Below are 22599 nucleotides of genomic sequence, written 5' to 3'. Positions count from 1 at the left end.
TCGGAAGTAGGACTTTATCACCTCCACGAGATATTGAGGGACGCCATGAAGTATCAAGGCGTTCCTCACCTTTCCCCAGGGTAGGGTGTTGAAGGCATTTACTATGTCTAGCGATATTGCCACCCCGCCCTCAGCAGTGATGGATTCCGCGAGGGACCTTACGCGAAGGATCGCGTCCGTCGTCGATCTTCCCCCGCGGAATCCGTACTGCTCCTCGTGGAGTATTGGTCCCACCTCCTGTAGATGCTGGACGAGTCGGTCCGCGATAACTCTTTCCATGAGTTTACCGATTTCGTCCAGCAAACATATGGGCCTGTACGCGGAAGGGGTCCCCGCTTGTCTGCCCGCCTTTGGGATTAGGACCACATTGGCCTTCTCCCAGACTGGGGGGAAAACCCCCTGTTTAAGGCACTCCGTGAACAGCCGTCTCACTGGATCGGACAAGTGGGCCAAGGCTATGACCCAGACCCGTCCGGGAATCCCATCGGGTCCCGGGGCTTTGTTTCCCCGGGTCCTTAACCTTTTAAGGATTCTCGCCATCTCTTCGCCGGACACCTCAAAGTCCTCACTTCACTCGATTGGTTCTTGTATTTGGAGTTCGGGGACCCTCTCTGCTCTTGGGAAGAGCGTTGAGAAGGTCTCCTCGAGAACCTGAGGGTCCAGCGATTCCGTGGTTGGGGGCGTCCAATGTCTCATCTTGTTCATTACGATCTTGTAAGGACGCCCCCACGAGTCCGAGTCTAACGTGAGCAATTGCTCATCCCAAACTTTCCTGATGGCGGTGCTCAGAGCGTTCCTCGCCTCTCTATAACGCTCGAGCGCCTGCTCCGTGGTCTCGGCGAGGCCGCGTCTCTTGGCTCTTGAGAAGCGGCGTCTGGCTTGGACAGAGGCGCGTCTGAGATTCGCAATCTCTTTCGTCCACCAGTACGCCGCTCTCCGCGGCCTCGGTCTGGCTCCGGGCATTGCCAGATCGCACGCTCTGGTCATTGTGTCCCCGAACCATTCAACCCGGTCCATAACACTGTCCTGTGGCACTTCTGTGCCGGGCCAGGTTGCCGAGAGCACGGCAGCCACCAGCTTGTCCTGATCCAGCTTTTTCAGGGCCCATCTCTTCGGTTGGGCGCTCATCCCCTGGGCGCGGTTCAGCACCCCTTGGCGGGCGATGTCCACATTCATCTGAATATACCGATGATCTGACAAAGATTCCTGGTCCATCACCCGCAAATCAAATGCCCATGTCAAGTCGATTATGGACTCCCCCTGCGGTCGGACGAGGGTGCTGCTCGTGCCCCTGTTGATAATACAGAGGCCGAGAACCGCAGCCCAGTCTTCCAAGACCCTGCCCCTGCGATTCATCAGCCGGGAACCCCAATGTCCAGACTTGGCATTGAAGTCCCTGGCAACTATGATTGGATCGGGGAGTCTCCTTTGAATTAACATCGCCAGTTCGTCGAGGATATCCCCGAACTGGACAAGGTCTATACTATGGGGGATGTAACACCCAACCAGCCAAAGCAGGCCCCATTCGACGGCTGTGTAGGCTCTCCCACTTCCCACTTTCGAACATGAGGGAGAACCCACCTCCTGCCTCCAAGTGATAGCGACCGAGCCGACATCGTCCGCCGCCCAACATGGATGGTTGGGGGGGACTCTGTACGGCTCAGCTGCTATCCCGACTCCACACCTGTTTTCCGCGAGGGTATGCAGGTACAAGTCCTGTGCTCTCGCGCAATGGTTTAAATTAGTCTGGAGGAGACCAACTTTCATCTTAATTTATGAATTGTTGTCCTCCTCTATGACTACCTCCACGACTCCCGCGTTCGAGGAAGCCTTCTCCTCCTTCTTTTTTTTCGAAGTTCTATTAGCTCTTGGCTTTCGCTGAGGTTTGGGAGCTTCTGTCTCCGGGGCGGCCTGGGAGGACGTCTTGATGGCACTGGTCTCCTGACTACCCTCCTTGGCCGCTTCCTTCTGGAAGGTGGAGGCTGTTTTCGCCCCCTTTTTGCCTCCCTTCTTCTTTTTAGGTTGGCAGTTTGCACTGCCAACTTTGTGGTCCGCCGGTTTACCGGCTTCTGCACACAGTATGCACCGGGTCTTTTCGGAGCAACTGCTTGCCTTGTGGCCTATGCCACCGCAATTGTAACAGCAGCCCCCTTCAAGTCCTACAATTTTTGTCTAAAACATTTTTCCATATCTAAAGCCGTTTCCGAGATAAAGAGCCTGGGTCAAACTTTAGAGACACCCTGTATAAACATGTGCATGAACGAGTATAATAGCATAAATGTTATATTATATTTGTTATAAATAATTAATAATATGGTTTCATCTGCCTGTTTATTGTGCAAAACAATATGAAATTTTGAAATGCCTCATGGCCCCGTAGCTCCATGAGCCGCTACTGGCCACACATCGTCTTGTCTCTTTCTACGTCTGTCAACACGGTTTTGGTAACATGCTCCATCCAGTACTATATATCGATGAAAGAGACGAAGATAATAATATGATTGCTGTCCGTGTCAACTACACCGATTACAGTTCTCTTTTATTTTATATTAAGCCCAGCTGTAAGCTAGGTATAATAAGAAAGTTTGCAGGTTTTTTATTTAACAATACAAAATTTATTTATTTATTTAAGAGCCACGAAAATGGGATGTTTGCATCCCTTATAACAAAAACAAAATAATTAATTAATTAAGAATACCAAATTGTTGCAAAGATCCACCTTTCAATACAACTACTCGTTTAACGATTTTCACGCTTCAGATCAGTCCTTCGATCTTCTCTCGCTCTTATTCTCAACCTTGTTCAAGCTCGACTGACTCTGTTTTTCAGTCTTTTCTCTTTTCGCAAGCATACAACGATTTTCGCCAGTCATCCTCGATTACGGCGCCCTTATTCCTTACTCCGAATTTAATGCTAATTTCTCAGAAAGTCCGCCGAATCGAAGGATTTCTGGTTTATCGATATTGAGACCTTTCTCTCTATCGCGATATCACGCAACTAATTTTTTGCTCTGTTTTATTCCTCAGCCTCATCTCGCACACATACATATAAATGAAATATTTCTATATCGAAATCTTTTTTATTAGACTTCTAAACTTATTTCTGCAAGTTCACTGATACTCCTTCATGCAATCCTTAGGACGAAGCTCTCTTATTTCGAATGTACAAATTGTAAAACTTTTATATTAAGTAAGTATTGTTGTGAGCTGTCACGAGAAGCTAATAAAAAAACTTGAATTTTCTAATTTTTTGTCTTTTTACATTAAATTCGGATCGCTTCGCCCTAGATTATTATATTCACTTTAATCCTGGAAAAGCTTTTTTTATTCTATTAAACCAATAAAAAGTTCTCGATATAGAAAAATATAACCGTTTTGGTCGGTAGGACAGACGCTTTAGAATTCCCTTAAGATGAGTTCGAATCTTAATAATCCTAATAAAAAGCAAACGAGGGCGGAAGCAAAAAAGGACGACAGTGGTCCATACACGTCTAAGGCCATGGAGGAGAGCGCCAAGGCGCTGGACAACGGGAAAAAGCCTGTAGCCTGGTTGACACGGATTGATTCAGCGAACATCCCGGCATCAAGCTGGGAAAACTCACTAGAGCGGGGACAGGTAGTGTAGTCCAAGAGCAAAGCACCCTGTTCAAAGAAGGGGAGTCAGAGAGTACTCTTTGACAATGAGACGGCCACTTCGGCTCAAGAATCCCAAAGTGAAAGGGAATACGAGTCGGACATCGCCTCAATAATAAATAGGCCTAAAAAAGGCCGGACAGGACCGCAACAACGGGGGCGTACTACCATAAGCTAGCCAAAGAACAGGCTAGAGAGAGGGAAAGGCAAAGGAAGATAAAGGAAGATATCTTCAACCCTCAGGTAAAACCCAAATAGGGTGAATCGTATAAGGAGTTTCTAGAGTCTATACAGACTCTAGAGGAGGAATATACTGACACTCCTACCCCGAATATCGAAGCCGACGTTGTCGAGAAGACGAACACCTTATTCAAGGTGGCCGTCGACTCGCAGCAGTTGAAGGGAACCCTTATCAAAGAAGTGAAAGACGCAGCTGCAAGCGTCTGCGCCGCAGCCACAACATTAGCGATCAGATCGCTTAACGGTGGGGATTTTTCAGTAAATGAGGAGAGTAGTGATACTAGGCGGGTTCTAACGCAGTTTAGGTTAGGTTCCGCAGCCGCGGGGGAATGACGTCACGCGGGAGGGGGAATGACGTCACGCGGGGAGGGGGAATGACGTCACGCGGGAGGCGTCCGCGATGTACCGCGATGTAACGCGAGGGGGTCGCGGGGAGGGGGAAGCGTCCGCGATTTTGGTACCGGGTCCGCGAGGGGTCCGCGGGGAGGGGGAGCGTCCGCGATTTTGGAGCCGGGTCCGCGAGGGGTCCGCGGCAAGGGGGAGCGTCCGCGATTTTAGGGTCCGCGGGGAGAGAGGAATCGTGAAAGACCGCGTGAAGCTTTATTGGTGAGGGGTCCGCGGGGAGAAAGGAACGCGAAGGAGAGCGCGAGGCACACGTGAGAGAGATGACGCAAGCGAGACGTATATGCAAGAGCGAGAGAGATAGTGCGAGATGGTTAGGTAGCGAGATGACGCGAAGGAGAGCGCGAGGCGCACGCGAGAGAGATATCGCAAGAGCGAGAGAGATAGCGGTCGCGAGATGACGAGGCGATGGAGAGCGCGAGAGCTGATGCAGCGAACGAGAACGCAAAGAGAGAGGCGTTCGTAAGAGAGACTTTTTTAAATAATATTTATAGTAATTTTTAATTAATATTTTTAATAGGAGGAAGGGGAGAGGACTTATTCTAAAATAAATACATTTTTTTTAATATTTAAAATAATGTTTATTTAAAAAATGAGTATGTGTGTGTGTGTGTGTGTGTATTTACAAAATGTGTGTGCGTGAATTTAAAATTTAAAATATAATAATATAATATGAATATAATATAAAAATATAATATAATATGAATATATAAGAAAAAATACAAATAATAAGATAAACAATATAAAATGTAAAATATAATACAATAATTATGTAACGATAGCCCCGTTACCCGACCGAACACCGTGCGGAAGGCTGCGCCCGGCAAACACCGGCCGGGCGATGCAGCGGGCGCAATGCGCCATCATTTATTAAATACACACGAATCGGGCCAGTTATTCAAAATCCGTACGGCGTACCGAAAACCACGACGTCACGAAAATACCCGAGCGCTACCGAAGACGCGCGGAAATTCCCGAACGCGAAGCCGGGACGCTTAAAAAGAGCGATCCGAGGCGAGAAAGCTCATTCCGGTCCCGATCCGCTCTCGAGCACACATCCCGAACCGATTCCAGAATAAAAACACGAGTAAGCCGCAAATAACGGGGGTCGGGTGTACTCTGCCTCCGGTGGGTGTTCCCACCTAGAAAGCGCTCTAGTGTCTTCCGTCTTCTCTCGCTGTAAGCGTATGACCAAAGGGGTCGGGTGTGCCCGGTCTCTACCGAGAGTTCTCGGTTAGCGGACAAACGCTGACGTCCTTCCGTACCCCGGTTCCGGCAATCAGTCACAAGGTAGGGAGTTCCCCGCCTTGGACGGGAGTTCCCGTCGCCGGTCACTATCCTCCGCACAACTATATCCTTACATGCGGACGTGAGTCGCGAGTCGCTAAAGAGCCCGCGTATAATCCCGCGCGGCTTTCGAGATATATCGAACGCTCTCTCGGGCGCGAGAGAGAGTCCGCGTAGAAAAACGCGAATTCCGGAGCCACGCGCTCGGCCCCGCCGCGCCCCGCTTCCTGCGCCGTCACCGTTCGCCACAATAACATAAACACGCGTGAGCTAGTGGCCCTTTAAAGTATAGCTACCCGAGCCTAGGGGCAATAACCTCGCGATTGAAAACATATGATCGCGCCTCTCTGTATCGATATTATATCGCGGATTTTGTACGTTATTTAGCCGAAACGTTTACCGCATTAATTCTGTTAATTGTATTATTGTTATATCGCGGATTTTTGTGTATTATTTAGCCGAAGCGTTTACCGCATTACTTCTGTTCTTTTAATCGTATTATTGTTATATCGCGGATTTTTGTATATTATTAAGCCGAAGCGTTTACCGCATTAATTCTGTTCTTTTAATTGTAGTATTATTATATCGCGAGTTGGTCTCTTATATGGACACCAAACGGACGAAACATTAATTTCTTTTGTGTCTTTTGAATAAACAGTTTATTAAGTTAAATATTAAATCATCGTCTTGTGTTTTCGCCTGAACCGTTTTCCCCGAACCTTGTGATTCCGACTGAGCGCAGTCCGGCCGTATCGGAAAGAAAACGGTACGTTACAATTATAATATATAAAAATATAAAATATATAAAGCAGCGCGATGGTGGCTGCGAGGTGGTGTCGGCGGTGGCTGTGAGGCGGCAGGGCGAGGTGGATGCGGTTTCTGCATAACAAAAAAAAAAAAAGTTTTTTTTTTTATTAATTTAATAATTTTTAAATATTTTAATTTAGTTATTATAAAATTAATGAGACTTACCAAAACTTGTTTGCCATACAACCAGGATTGAGTTCTGTTACACAGAAATTTTGAACTCGCCAATCAAAATAGTCGAGTGGAGAATGATACAAATTATGCGTAAAAATGCAATCATACAGGTTTTTCGTGTGACGTTTTTTAAAACCTATTTCACGCCCGTGTATTGCCTGCACGATTGAATTTACTGGAGTGTTTGTCGATAGTGCTGGAACATTGGTATCTACGCTTAAGTAACGTCTGCGTAGCGATCTTCTTATTTCTTCAAGTCGCGCGATTCGAGTGGTCCGTGACTGCAAATTTCCAATTAATAATTTCTTTGGGTTGATTTTCATTACGAAAATTCTCATTAGTTCTTGTGGGCATTTTCCTTCTAACAAGTCGATACATCCATCGCACTCCAACTCCCATTTACTATAACTCACTTTATCACTTTCAGTCGGACGCACTGCAAAATTTTTTTTTTCAAACCGAGCAGCAAATTTTAACACATCTTTTTCCAGCGATGCAATGTATTCCTCCAGAGTTAACATCTTTACAACACGTTTTCCCTTCAATTAGAGTATATCTTACAGTTTCATGCAACCGCACAGCACGAGCATGTGAGTATAAGTCTGCTACTCTATGACACGACACATATATTATAATGTTGCTCCCCTCTTGATTTTAATTCTACATCTCTCTTCATCTCTCTGTTCTAACTGGAGTATCATCTAGCTCATCATTTTTTTTTTTGAAGAGTTTTGCTGATAATGCATGTGCACATCATACTATTCATATACATATAGAACAGGGGCGGGAAAGAAATAATTAAACACAGTTTAACAGTAAAATAATTTATTTGTTGCAAGCATTATAAATAATTTCATTTATAGCACAAGTTATCAATTCACAATCTATAAGTGATTCGCTATTAAACATATTACTATCACGTATCGCCTTTGCGGCATTGCTCACATCGTGGATATTATCACATTGTAAAATATTTACAAATTGCTTAAATTTTTCATTAACACTATGAGTATTCTCACACAGCCAGGAATACATATGATCAATACATTTGTCGAAATCGAATAAATGTAGTAACGTTGATGGTTTCATGTACAAAGAATTATCAGATGAAGTAATTTTTATAATTTTTGAAGTATACATGTTAACCGCTTCGAGTGTTAGATCACTAATCCATAGCGGAGTTTCAGTTAGCTGTTCAATGTCTGCTCGTTTCCGCATTAGAGATTTCCATGTTTCAATGGGTAATATTATTTGATTGCCTCGATTATCACCGAGAGCCAATTCCACATAGGATATTATTCCGACGCTGATTCCTATTTCCAAATATTTGTATGATGTTGGGGTTAAGACGTATCTTCTTCCAAGTATACGAGCCGCACGATGAGATGAAGCGCTACAAAAATTTTATTGAAAATAATTATTTAACAACAAAAAAAAGTTGTTTATTGAAAAATTCATTTAACAGATAATATTGAAACTTACTTGTCACATTTCTTCTTGTACAAAACATTGCTCTCTTGTACTGGAACGTAATAATTCATGCTGGCGGAATACATTTTAAAAGAACCTTTTCAATCGAGTGATTGATAAAATACTAAATCATTATTACAAGTTTTTATTGATACAAAGCAATGGGGTGGGGATTATTGCTGACGCAAAATTATTTTCAACCAATCAAAGCGCCGATGCACAGCTGCTGCTATGACATCATCCTCAATGAAATATTAAATGTAAAATAATGCAACATATCCAAAATTTCAAGCGTCAATGTACGACTGCTATGACATCATCCTCAATGAAATATTAAATGTAAAATAATGCAACATATTCAAAATTTCAAGCGCCGATGCACGGCTGCTATGACATCATCCTCAATGAAATATTAAATGTAAAATAATGCAACATATCCAAAATTTCAAGCGTCAATGTACGACTGCTATGACATCATCCTCAATGAAATATTAAATGTAAAATAATGCAACATATTCAAAATTTCAAGCGTCAATGTACGGCTGCTATGATATCATCCCCAGGTGTTCAAAACGTACGTAACAAAATCACAAGAAAATGCAACATAATTAAAATTTTCGAGCGCCAATGTACGGCAGCTCTCATCTTGAGATGAATCTCGCGAAATGTACAAAAATGTATCAATTTCAAGCGCCAATGTACGGCTGTTATGATATCATCCCCAGGTGTTCAAAACGTATGTAACAAAATCACAAGAAAATGCAACATAATTAAAATTTTCGAGCGCCAATGTACGGCCGCTCTCATCTTGAGATGAATCTCGCGAAATGTGCAAAAAATGTATCAATTTCAAGGTCGATGCATCATTCGTACGTAACAAAATCACAAAGTTAAGTGCAACATACTCGAGTGCCAATGATCTCTACGATTAAATAAAAAGGATGGTAAAGAGGCTATGACAATATACTATGTTAGTATCATTGTCAGAGGTTCAGCAAGAGCATCTCAAAAATGGCACAATTGGAAGCAAGTTTGTTGGAGCAAGCCGCAAGGGTGAATTCGGTGGAAGAATATATTGTGTGGGAGCAGCAATGTGACGAATACATCGAATCACTGGAAGAACAAAGTCGAATAAAACGTCCACGATTACCGATCGGAGTTCGACAATCGCTTGTCTCCCAAATCGCACGTCTCGAAGGGTTGAAGAATTCGGTACGCAGACGTTTTGTACACGCAGGTGCCGGAAGCAGTTCGCGAGACATCGGACTCATATGGCGAGAGATTGATACGGCGTTCGAGAGCCGCATCTTGACTGGTGCGGTGATAAACAGCAACCACATCGAACCTCGTCAATTTCTAGAGGATGCCAAAGACATTGTGATCGAACACGTGCAAAAAGTGTTGCAAAAACACACTAGTGTGAAAGTGAACACTATGTTTAATGGTGAGTTTGTGTCAGGCGATAAGCGCGCTAATAAAACTATCAACACCAAAAACTTTGAAATCTTTCGCACGTCTGATTTACATGATTGGTACGATCAACGCGTTATGGAGCCCACGCTAGCATCTCTCGAAGAATTTCAGGAACGCGATAGTGGTTGGGCATTGTCGCGAATAATCAATTTAATTGTAAATATAAACAAGTATAATCCAATGCGTGCGGGATGTCACATTAAATTACCGCGAGAAATAATGATGAAGAGAGCAGTGATTAACGTGAAATCAAAAGACACTGCATGTTTTGCGTGGGCTGTGGTCGCTGCACTGTATCCCGCTGAAAGAGACGCGGATCGCAAATCTATGTATCCACATTACACAACAGTGCTGAATCTCCAGGACATTGAGTTTCCGATGACGTTGAATCAAATTAAAAAATTTGAACATCATAATGACATTTCGATAAATGTGTACAGTATCGAAGAAAAGAACATTGTCCCAATGCGTCTCAGCGAGCAGAAGAAAGTCAGACACGTCAACTTGCTGTACGTGGAAGACAGCAATAGCGTTGGACATTTCGCCTGGATAAAGAATCTCTCCCGGCTTGTCAGCTCGCAATTGAGCAAAGACAAATGTAGAAAATATATCTGTGATCGGTATGTATATTTATTGCAAATTATATTTATTGTAAATTATATATGTATATAAAATAAAATTGTTTATAATTGTAATTTTACAGATGTATGCATTATTTCGGGTCTGAGGACAAGTTGCAGTCACATATGGTAGACTGCGGAGAGATGAATGACTGCGCTATCCGGTTACCGAGCGATAAGGACAAGTGGCTCGCGTTCAACAACTTTAATCGCAAAGAACGACTTCCTTTTGTCGTATACGCAGACTTCGAATGTGTGCTGACAAAGACGAATAAGAAGGAAGAAGAAAAGAATTTATACCAACATCACCAAGTATTTAGTATAGCATATTATGTACATTGCTCATATGACGATTCGTTATCCGAATATTATTCTCGTCGTAGTGTAGATTGCGTTTCGTGGTTTTCCAAACAACTACAAAATTTAGCGATACGCGTAAAGAATATTTTAGCAACTAATGTCCCCATGGTAAATTTAACATCAGACGAGCGGGAAAAATTTCATAGCGCAACACATTGTCATATATGTGAGAAACCATTCATGCAAGTTAACGATACACGCGTACGCGATCATTGCCATCTGACCGGGCGGTACAGAGGTCCCGCGCACTCAAATTGTAATCTAAATTATAAAAACTCTTTTTGTATTCCAATAGTATTTCATAATTTATCCGGTTACGACTCACATTTCATAATTAAGGAAATAGCTACAGCGTTCGAAGGGGGAATCGAATTACTTCCAATAACTAAAGAAAAATATATATCATTTACAAAAAATGTTCAATTTGCAGAAGATAAATCCAGAAATATTAAATTACGTTTCATCGATTAATATAAATTTCTCACAACAAGTCTCGACAAATTGGCATCTTTTTTGAATAAAGACAAACTCAAAATTTTACAATCGGAATTTCAAAATTTATCTACCGAAAATTTCAATTTATTAACACGGAAAGGTGTCTTTCCGTATGAATACATCAACTGTTTTGAAAGGTTGCATGATACGTGTCTACCACCGCGCGAATCGTTTTATAGTTCCTTGACCGGCGACACTGTATCCGAGAACGATTACGCGCACGCCGAAAACGTATGGGTGCGGTTCTCCATTCGAACGCTGGGCGAATATAGCGATCTGTATTTAAAAACTGACGTCTTGTTATTAGCTGACATTTTTGAAAATTTCCGGGATAAATGTATCGAGAGTTATGGGCTCGACCCCGCGTATTACTATACTCTCCCCGGGTATACGTGGGATGCCATGTTAAAACATACAAATATTACGTTCGAATTGCTTACCGATATCGACATGGTTATGTTTATAGAACGGGGTATACGCGGCGGTCTAAGTCAATGTTCAAACAGATATGCACACGCTAATAACAAGTACATGCAGTCGTACGATTCATCGAAACCATCTTCGTATCTAATGTATTTCGATGTAAATAATTTGTATGGATGTGCAATGTGTCAACCATTGCCATATGCAGATTTTCGATGGGTCGATGACATGTCTAGTTTCAATTTATCATCTATCGCGCTCGATTCGCCTACAGGCTACATCCTTGAAGTAGATTTAGAATATCCACAATGTCTTCACAATGCGCACACTGACCTACCGTTTTGCCCGACACGCGACAAGCCACCAGGCAAGCGAGAAGATAAGCTGCTCGCGACATTATATGATAAAAAGCGTTACGTGATACACTACCGCAACCTGCAGCAATGTATGCGTCACGGTCTTCAAGTTACTAAAATACATCGCATATTACAATTCGCACAATCTCCATGGCTTCGAAATTATATCGAACTTAATACACAATTTAGAATGCAAGCAAAAAATGATTTCGAAAAAAATTTATACAAATTGATGAATAATGCAATATTCGGCAAAACGATGGAAAATGTGCGTAATCGTGTTGATGTAAAACTCATCACACAATGGGAAGGGAGATACGGTGCAGAGGCAATGATTGCGAAACCAAATTTTCACAGCAGAAGCATCTTTTCGGAAAATTTAATTGCCATAGAATTACGTAAACTCGAAGTAAAATTTTATAAACCAATCTATGTCGGTATATGCATACTCGACATTTCGAAGACATGTTTATATGAATTTCATCATGAATACATGTCACCACTGTATCGAAATAAATGTCGGGTAATGTACACCGACACAGACAGCCTAATATACCACATCGAATGCGAAGACGTATATGAGAATATAAAGCGCGACGTAAGCAAATTTGATACGAGCGATTACACTGCGGACAATGCGTACGGTATACCGCTTGTGAATAAAAAGGTGCCAGGTCTAATGAAAGATGAAAATAACGGTATGATAATGACTGAATTTGTAGGACTTAGAGCAAAAATGTATGCATTACGAGTGGATGGTAAGAAAGATACCAAAAAAGTAAAAGGTGTTAAGAGTAACGTTGTCGCGAGAACGATAACGTTTGATGATTACACGCGGTGTTTGAATGAAGAGATTGAAATGACACGTAGTCAGTCATGTATAAGATCGAAATTGCATGAAGTATACACCATTCGCGAGACGAAAATTGCTCTAAGTCCTCACGATGACAAGCGGTATATCATACCTGAAACCACTGATACATTGCCATGGGGACATTATAAAATACCTTTGTAAATAATATTTGTTGTAATATATTTTGTATAAATATGTATATTATATGTATATTTGTATTTATAAAATTATTAGATAAATATATTGTAAAATAAACAGTGTACAAATATTTTAAATAAATGTTTATAATAAATTATTTTTATGAATCCATGAGTTGTGAGATTTATCCAGTCCCAACCATTTCACATAAATATCATCGCCTTTTTTCCGCAAAACCTTTTCCACGAGATATACATCGGGATTTGCAACATGATGTAACTCGTACTCGTAGAATCCTCCGGCGACGGAATTTCCGCGCAAATCTTCAAGTATATATGTCGCAGGATTAGTTTTCTGCACTTTGATAATTTTAAATATTTCAGTAGTCCAATTTGGTGTAAAACCTTTTTCGAAGACGGTCTTGAATTTACTCACGCGTACCTGACAGCCTACTTTGAATCTTGCCGGAGCAGCAATTTTTATGTTACTGTATACCGTATTTAAAAGTTTTTCGGCAATCTCCGGAGTAACATCGATAGGTTTCATACCGATAGTGCGATGTTTTCGCGCATTGTACTCTGCAATGAGTCGGGACAGCGCGTCGATCCACTTGTAATTACCATTAAGTGTAAACATTTTCCACATATTGTTCTTTAAAGTACGATTAAATCGTTCCACGACCGAGGCTTTCATAACAGAATACGTCGAGTAATGATTGATGTTGTGTTTTTTTACGAGTTTCTGCACATTTGCATTGTAAAATTCTTTTCCTCTATCGGTTTGTACGTTTCTCGGACATCTCTTGCTATCTCGAATTATCTCGGCGATAGCGTCAGCTGTTTCGCGTCCGCTCTTATTCTTGAGCGGCAGGGCCCATGCATATTTGCTCAACACATCGATGACGGTGAGTATGTAATTGTATCCTTTGTTGACTCTTGCATAAGGACGCATCTCAACCACGTCAGCTTGCCACAGGTCGTCGTATCCACGTACTATAACGCGTCTACGCGGAAAATTTCTTCTCGCTGGAGCGTGCAATTCCTCCACGAGTAGCTGCTTTTCAGAGGTGTTTGATCGAGGCATATTTGTAATAATGTGATATAATTTTCACGTACAGTTCTTTATGTATCTTTTGATGTAGTCTGCGTTACAGCCATTTTATCCAGCGTTAATAATAGCGCCTGCATATTCCTTTCAAGCCTGATTATTTTTTTCTCAATTTCTTTCTGTTGATCTCTCAAAAGCTTGACACTCGCTTCGACATATCGTTTGTTGGCTGCATCATTATCATCTTCCGGTTGCGCTACACGTCGTATCTTGCGCGACCTTGCGTCATAGCCGAAGGCTGTTAGACACAGAGTGTTATCGCGCACGTAATTTCTTAGTAATCCATTCCATTGATTATATGAATTATTATTCGACGTTCCAAGTGATAATCCAAATTTATTAATCGACATTTCGATACCACTAATATTGACAGACTGACTCGTATCGTGGATGTATAACTTATTTTATAATAATACCAGCTTCGTAAAGTTCCTCGATAATCGATAATATTTCATTGCCGTGGGCGTTGTTGCCGGCTTGACGTGAAGCTTCGAGCAATCGCAGACGATCTACCAACTCGTTGGGATCATTCCAATGCACGTAATCAATCTTATTATTGTTTAAGATCATAGCACGCGGTATACCTTTTCCGGATTTTTTATCAGAGAATAATGGTGCGATTATATATTTATATTTGTATCCCTTGTTACCTAATACTGGATGATTCACATTACCATTTCGTCTGTGCGCATTTGTTCTTATTAATATACTTTTGTAGTTCTGCAAGTCATTTGCAGTATATATTTCATCGTCGGGAATTCTCTTGAAAACCAACTCGTAAAGACCTGCTGTTCCAACATATTTTGATCCATCGATAATTATATTATTTTTATCCAAAATAATAATTAGATACTTAAAAAGTCGCTAGTAAAATTTTAAAATAGGAACGAAGTAAAGTCGACCCAACTAGCCAAAATTATATTTATTTAAAAAACACACAACGTTTCGACCATATGGATGTGGTCCTTATCAAGTGTAATACTGATGTGAAGCCTCCATATTTAAGTCGAGGAGTAATATTAAAATAATAATTAGATACTTAAAAAGTCGCTAGTAAAATTTTAAAATAGGAACGAAGTAAAGTCGACCCAACTAGCCAAAATTATATTTATTTAAAAAACACACAATGTTTCGACCATATGGATGTGGTCCTTATCAAGTGTAATACTAATGTGAAGCCTCCATATTTAAGTCGAGGAGTAATATTAAAATAATAATTAGATACTTAAAAAGTCGCTAGTAAAATTTTAAAATAGGAACGAAGTAAAGTCGACCCAACTAGCCAAAATTATATTTATTTAAAAAACACACAACGTTTCGACCATATGGATGTGGTCCTTATCAAGTGTAATACTGATGTGAAGCCTCCATATTTAAGTCGAGGCACACTTGATAAGGACCACATCCATATGGTCGAAACGTTGTGTGTTTTTTAAATAAATATAATTTTGGCTAGTTGGGTCGACTTTACTTCGTTCCTATTTTAAAATTTTACTAGCGACTTTTTAAGTATCTAATTATTATTTTAATATTACTCCTCGACTTAAATATGGAGGCTTCACATCAGTATTACACTTGATAAGGACCACATCCATATGGTCGAAACGATGTGTGTTTTTTAAATAAATATAATTTTGGCTAGTTGGGTCGACTTTACTTCGTTCCTATTTTAAAATTTTACTAGCGACTTTTTAAGTATCTAATTATTATTTTAATATTACTCCTCGACTTAAATATGGAGGCTTCACATCAGTATTACACTTGATAAGGACCACATCCATATGGTCGAAACGTTGTGTGTTTTTTAAATAAATATAATTTTGGCTAGTTGGGTCGACTTTACTTCGTTCCTATTTTAAAATTTTACTAGCGACTTTTTAAGTATCTAATTATTATTTTAATATTACTCCTCGACTTAAATATGGAGGCTTCACATCAGTATTACACTTGATAAGGACCACATCCATATGGTCGAAACATTGTGTGTTTTTTAAATAAATATAATTTTGGCTAGTTGGGTCGACTTTACTTCGTTCCTATTTTAAAATTTTACTAGCGACTTTTTAAGTATCTAATTATTATTTTAATATTACTCCTCGACTTAAATATGGAGGCTTCACATCAGTATTACACTTGATAAGGACCACATCCATATGGTCGAAACGTTGTGTGTTTTTTAAATAAATATAATTTTGGCTAGTTGGGTCGACTTTACTTCGTTCCTATTTTAAAATTTTACTAGCGACTTTTTAAGTATCTAATTATTATTTTAATATTACTCCTCGACTTAAATATGGAGGCTTCACATCAGTATTACACTTGATAAGGACCACATCCATATGGTCGAAACGTTGTGTGTTTTTTAAATAAATATAATTTTGGCTAGTTGGGTCGACTTTACTTCGTTCCTATTTTTATCCACATCGAAATTTTTATTACCGAGCATCATTCCTTTGTCGATAAATTTAACACCGTATACGTAATCCATCTTGGAATTTTTATCTTGACTCAATATAGCTGTCACATATTTTTGAGCAAGTGGACCCAGGTGATTTCGCAATGAATTTTGACCCTCAGATGTTTGTAATGAATGTTGAATTGATGTCACAAGCGATTCAGGTGAAGTCTCGAAAATTTCCTCGATAGATGTCTTATCATGCAATAATTGCCTTGGCTGTACATCTTGTATCGGAGTAGAAGTAGTTGCATCCAATAATTGTTGCATTCGCCTGCTTTTGATTCGCTTTGGAGTAGAAGTTATACCGCTCAATGATATATTTGATCGCTTTGTTTTAAACTCTTTTTTCTCTCCGAGCATACTCAATGGTTCAATCTTTTCTTCACCAGACTCAACACCGACTGTATTTTCAACAAGCTGTTTCAGAGGTTCAGAGATTGGTTTAAAATGCCTCTCCAATGCATCGTCCTCCTCCATTTTACCAGTTTTCAAGAAACAATATTTTTTACGGATTGAATCGCTCGTTTTCGCAATCTCTCTCACAATCTTTTCACGATCGTTATTCATCATGTTGCAATTTAGACGTTGCTCGATCAATGCATCGAAAGCGACTAAGTGCTTTGCGGTATTGCAAATTCATTAAATCCTTTTCTGTATCGTCCATTAGTCAGCGGACTGTCCTTATCAATCGTCGCGAATCCGTATTTATGTTGCCAACATTTCTGACAAAATGCGCGAAAATGATCGTAAGACATATCTGTATTTACGTGATCGTTGTACACATGTTTCAAGTTTGTCCCATCTTGTTTAAATAAAATTAATAAGTTTGCATTGTCACGTACAAGATGCTTGGGTATCTTGGCATACGTTTGACAAAGATAGAAACAGTCGACGCTCGAGTGTCGCCCCATTGCAAAGTACTCTCTTATCGTATCTTGCTTGTCGCATGCCACGTCATCAAAGATAAAAATGGAATTCGGAAGCGCCTCACTCGGTGGAATGACATCGCTATTATTAGAGAATGTGAAATAACCAATTTCTTCTATCGGTGATAGCAAATTTTCCAAATATCGATATTTCGGTTGTTGAAGCGATTTCGAGTATACGTACACGTTCTCGAAGCAAACGCCGTGCGGGCTTTCTATCAAACTAATCAACGCGTTAGTTTTACCACAATTCGAAGGACCGCAAATGATTCCGCGTATAGTATTCGGCAGTATGTTTCCATGTCTGCGTATTTCTTTATCCGACATCAACCGTGTTTTATCGTCGAAATTTGTAACTTTGATTATCGTCGATTGCTGAACGAACCGCATGTTTTCTCTCGAATGAATGAATGAGTCATGGAGAGCCTATTTATAGCTGCGCGGAACCATGAATCACTCAGTATCGAAAAAATGTTTGTTCTGCTAACAAGTGCTTCCGATATTCACGGTTTAAGCGCCGAACAGCTGCAATTTGTACCAAAAGCATTTTTATTGCGATATGAAAATCACATTCACTACGTGTGGGACAAGCTTCCGGAACATATAAAGGCGGATCCAGAGATTCAGACCTGTCGTCGATGTTTTAAACATTACAATCGACCGTGGCAGCAAACGCACATCGACGGTCCAGCGCCGATGATAAAGGATTGCAGCGAATGTCAACGAAAATAGGTAGTGGTCTCTTTAATCGCGCGATAAACGCGCTTCCGATCGAATTACATATTCCCGGCTATCAGTTTTGCGGTCCGGGGACTTATTTGGAAAAGCGATTGGCTAGAGGTGATCGAGGTATTAATCCATTGGATGCCGCGTGTCGCGAGCACGACATTGCATATTCTCAAAGCAACGCCCTCAGAGAACGACACGTTGCTGATAATATACTCGCTGCGAAAGCGCGAAAACGTATTACTGCGAGAGATTCAACTCTTGGTGAAAGAGCAGCCGCTACGACTGTTTGGGCAGCTATGAAAGCAAAAACAAAATTCGGTATGGGGATGAATGTGCAAAAATCTTTGAAAAAGAAGAAGAAACGAATACTGCCTGTGGCGAAGCGTGGTGGTATCTTGCCAATTTTACCATTGTTGGGAGTTCTCGGTTCGTTGGCCGGTGGAGCAGCGGGAGTCGCAAAGGCTGTGAATGATAGCAAGGCTGCGCAACGTCAGCTTGAAGAAATGCAACGTCATAATCGCGCTATGGAAGGTCGTGGAGTTTATCTCGCTCCATACAAGCGTGGACAGGGATTCTCAACTAAGAAAAAAAAAAAACGTCAAAAAAAAAAACGCTAAAAATGCCTGTGAGTGTAACAACTAATGTACAATTAGAACAACTGGCAAGACGTATGCATATACCATTCTTTAGAGGTGTTTTCATGCGCAATAATTTACCGATAAACGGTGTGCGACAAAATGAGAGCGGTATCGTCAATTTGGACGACGTTGATGGTCCCGGTACTCATTGGGTAGCATATGTAAAGAGGGGAATTCGATCAATATATTTCGATAGTTTTGGTAATCTACGACCACCCAAAGAATTGGTGCAATATTTAAATGTTACGAAAATAGAATACAATCACACATCCTATCAAAATTATAATCAGAATAATTGTGGACAATTGTGTTTACGATTTCTTCAAACGGTTGATATAAAGCCTGTCAATCCATCATCACGATTCAGTTTGACAACATGTCGCTAACACTAACGTTGACTGGCAAAAGTAGCGTTCTCGTTGTAAGCTACTTTCCAGCTATAGATTTATCGAATGGTGATTATGAGCTCGGTTTAACAGATTTTGAAACTTATCATACGATTCCGAATGTAAATTCTAAGAATAATAAATTTTACTTTGATAACGATGATAAGGAAATTACAATACCCGAAGGATCATACGAAATACATGCTATAGATGAGTATCTGAAACGTGCAATTTCACAATATCCTTCCAATAAAGAGCAGAATGAAGATGCAATAGCGCTTCGCGCCAATCATAATACTCTAAAGAACGAAATCAAATGCATCTATAGAATAAACTTTAATAAACCATACAATATAGGATCGTTGTTGGGATTCTCGTCGAATCGTATATTGCAACCTCACAAATGGCATGATTCGGATTTACCTATAAATATTATTAGCGTGAATATTATCCGTATAGAATGTAGCGTCACCACTGGTGCGTACAGTAATGACAAGCGCGTACACACGATACATGAATTTTCACCGAGCGTGCCGCCAGGATATAAGATATTGGAAACGCCTGCACAGATCATTTATCTCCCGATCGTCGTACGGAGCATTACTGATCTAACGATACGCATTGTTGATCAAGAAGGACGATTGTTGGATTTTCGAGGAGAGGAAGTTACTATAAGATTGCACGTACGGCGTCGACAAAATTAGCGTGTGATGCTCGTGCTAAATGATACGGAGCACGTGAGAGATAATAATTTTACGAGGGACATTACGAGGGACAATACTTTTGCGAGAGCAGCTGCGGCAGTGAGCGACAATAATCAGAGATCTCGTTACACTAAAAAGAAACTCAGCGCATTGAATCGCGAATTTTTAAAATCATTGGGATTCATCGTACGAAAAGATGATTGATATTTTGAATATTGGTGGTGAACCAGTCTTTGATGATCGTATCGTCAAGGTTGAGACACATACATACAATCCATATGCTAACACATCGCTTGGACATAGCGACGAGATACGGATACCTATACACCACCAGGATTTGTACACGTTGCCGTGCGAAAGCTTTTTGTATGTCGAGGGAAAGTTGATGACATCTAAAATAGATGCAAATGAAACGATGATATTAACAAATAATTGTGTTGCGTTCATGTTTGATGAAATTCGATATGAACTCAATGGTGTGGAGATTGATCGCAACAGAAACGTTGGAATAACTTCAACGATGAAAAATTATGTTTCTTTAACAACCGAGAGAAGTAAAATCTTGAAGAATGCTGGATGGGATATGACACATAATGGGTCATGTAACGAAATTTGTATGTTCAACTTTTGCGTGCCGCTCAACATGCTATTGGGATTTTGCGAAGATTACAAGCGTGTTGTGATTAATGCTCGCCACGAATTAATTTTGATACGTTTGCGCAACGACAACAATTGTCTGTATGGACCTGCTGAAGCTGCTATTGAATTACTCAAGATACAATGGCATATGCCTCATGTACTATTGAATGAGGTCAATAAACTGTCCTTGCTACGAGCATTGGAAAGCGGGCAATTCTTAAACATGAGTTTTCGCGCTTGGGATCTATACGAATTTCCTCTGCTACATAGTACAACCAAGCATTCATAGACTGTGAAAACTGCTTCTCAGCTGGAAAAGCCGCGATATGTGATCTTTGCACTGCAGACTGGTAGAAAAAATATTATGACCAAAGATGTTACTGTATTCGATCATTGTAAATTAGCCAACGTAAAGCTCTATCTAAACTCGGAATCTTATCCCTACGATGATTTAAATTTAGATTTTGAAAAAAATAGATTCGCCCTCTTGTTTGATATGTACTCTCGTTTTCGCAAATCTTATTACGGGTATGATATTGAGAATGTACTAACTATCGCGAAATTTCTACATTGCGGTCCTCTCGTAGTTATTGATTGTTCGCGACAAAATGATTCTGTCAAAAATTCTGCCGTGGACGTGAGAAAGAGTTTGAATGTAAGGAAGATGTACCGGCAAATACTACAGCCTATTGTCTCATCTTGCATGATCGTGTTCTCGAATATTGTCCGTTGTCCAACGTAGTTCGTAAAATTACATAATCAGCAATTATCCCCTCCTCCGATGTAATATAAATGATTGAGATTTTTAACAATCGACATCAGTCGTCCAACATTCTTGCAACAAAATGGTTGTACCGACGTTTGTGGATATGCAAGGATTTATTCTCAATAAACGATTTATCGTGAAGTAAGCGGCGATTCTGAGAAGAGGATTCATTGTTTCACATTATTTTTTCGCATGCCCCGTACCATGGGGTGTGCTCATAAAATCGGAGAGACGTCAAGCCTCATGGTTGACTCGAAATCATCATGGATTGCAATGGGAAGATGGAAACGTTCCATACTGCATGGCTCAGCGTTTGATTACAACAGCTATCGCTGGTATGATACAAGAAGAAGAAGAGACATCCTCTCATGTGTACGTAAAAGGCCATGAAAAGCGAGAATGGTTGACCGATATAATGGACGATGCGAGAAACGGTTTCATTATTGAGACCTTGGATGCAAACTATGAAGATATTCCTGCATTAAACAACTTAGATACTACCTATAGCCTACGTTGCGATAAACATGTAAAAAATTGTGCTTTAGAAAATGTATTTAAAATATTTAATTGATGATCAAATCATCGCAATGATTCGCCACACCCTTTTTTTGAATAAATTAATATTGAAATAATATTGAAATAATATTATCTTTGTTCGCTCATTTTCCTCATACGCATACAAGTATTATATGTCCACACGTGCTCGTATTAATTTCAGCATGTGACAGCATTCTTGTTATAATTTTTTAAATGTAGTCGATTGAGGTTTGAATGTGGTTGATTGATGTTCGATCGAGGTACGAACATGGTTCGAAAGTGGTTCGAAGGTGGTTGATCGATGTATGTACGTGGTTCGATTGATGTTCGATCGAGGTTGATTGATGTTTGATCGAGGTTCGAAGGTGGTTCGAAGGTGGTTGATTGATGTTCGATCGAGGTTCGAAAGTGGTTCGAAGGTGGTTGATCGAGGTATGAAAGTGGTTCGAAAGTGTTTTGAAGGTGGTTGATCCATGTTTGAACGTGGTTCGATCGAGGTTCGATTGTGGTTCGAATGTGGTTCTATTGACGTTCGAAAGTGGTTTGAAGGTTTCAAGGAATGGTTTCAATTTTAAATATTATTCATATGCGTATTCTCATCATGGAATCTTTGTCTCGGACTATCTGTTTTCTTATCTCATGTACTGAGTAAGCGTTCGAGCTAATTCTTATGTCATACATCCCCTACTCTTTTTAACGTCAGCGGGTCTGTCTCCGCGATGTTCATCATAAAGTTTTTAGCGTTTGACGTGTTAGCATCTTAAACATTTTAAAATGGAATTTATTGGAGATAGAGTGCGCCATGACGATCGACCCAGATGGGTCGATATGATATTCCGTGACGATCGACCCATGTATCATGACTTACGGTACGAGTCGGAGCGTGAGGTGGTGGCTGCGAGGTGGGTGCGGATAGGTCGGGAGTATGACCGATACTATAATGACCTGCTGTGGGGCGACATAGAGGAAGAGGTCCCTG

The 22599-nt window shown here is 40.6% G+C and overlaps 3 protein-coding genes across 3 annotated transcripts; 2 read left to right on the top strand and 1 right to left on the bottom strand.

The window, feature by feature from the left end:
• Positions 1-570: 570 nt before the first annotated feature.
• LOC145948909 (uncharacterized) lies at positions 571-1767 on the bottom strand. Its single transcript, XM_083058493.1, has one exon. It carries the CDS (start codon positions 1765-1767, stop codon positions 571-573), a length of 1197 nt encoding a protein of 398 aa, XP_082914619.1.
• A 1644-nt stretch (positions 1768-3411) lies between these two features.
• LOC145948907 (uncharacterized) lies at positions 3412-10157 on the top strand. The gene is made up of 3 exons (XM_083058492.1): positions 3412-3615; positions 3891-4130; positions 9000-10157. The coding sequence occupies exons 1-3, from the start codon at positions 3412-3414 to the stop codon at positions 10155-10157; spliced, it is 1602 nt and encodes a 533-aa protein (XP_082914618.1).
• A 1885-nt stretch (positions 10158-12042) lies between these two features.
• LOC145948906 (uncharacterized) lies at positions 12043-12754 on the top strand. Its single transcript, XM_083058491.1, has 2 exons — positions 12043-12067; positions 12132-12754. The coding sequence occupies exons 1-2, from the start codon at positions 12043-12045 to the stop codon at positions 12752-12754; spliced, it is 648 nt and encodes a 215-aa protein (XP_082914617.1).
• Positions 12755-22599: the final 9845 nt, after the last annotated feature.

The sequence above is a fragment of the Prenolepis imparis genome, unplaced genomic scaffold (assembly GCF_030444845.1).
Source record: "Prenolepis imparis isolate NDT839.2.m4 unplaced genomic scaffold, iyPreImpa1.0 SCAF_2, whole genome shotgun sequence".
In the NCBI taxonomy this organism is placed as follows: Eukaryota; Metazoa; Arthropoda; class Insecta; order Hymenoptera; family Formicidae; genus Prenolepis; species Prenolepis imparis.
Note: the sequence above shows the minus strand (reverse complement) of the source record. Positions and strands in the feature narration are given on the sequence as shown.

What these genes read in the sequence shown, in the direction of transcription:
- LOC145948906 (XM_083058491.1), top strand. Translation starts at nt 12,043, where the DNA reads ATGGGAAGGGAGATACGGTGCAGAG. An exon ending in AAGGGAGATACGGTGCAGAG is followed by an intron (nt 12,068 to 12,131) that starts GCAATGATTGCG and finishes TAATTGCCATAG; the next exon opens with AATTACGTAAACTCGAAGTA.
- LOC145948909 (XM_083058493.1), bottom strand. Translation starts at nt 1,767, where the DNA reads ATGAAAGTTGGTCTCCTCCAGACTAATTTAAACCATTGCGCGAGAGCA.
- LOC145948907 (XM_083058492.1), top strand. Translation starts at nt 3,412, where the DNA reads ATGAGTTCGAATCTTAATAATCCTAATAAAAAGCAAACGAGGGCGGAA. An exon ending in ACTCACTAGAGCGGGGACAG is followed by an intron (nt 3,616 to 3,890) that starts GTAGTGTAGTCC and finishes AAACCCAAATAG; the next exon opens with GGTGAATCGTATAAGGAGTT. An exon ending in TTAACGGTGGGGATTTTTCA is followed by an intron (nt 4,131 to 8,999) that starts GTAAATGAGGAG and finishes TATCATTGTCAG; the next exon opens with AGGTTCAGCAAGAGCATCTC.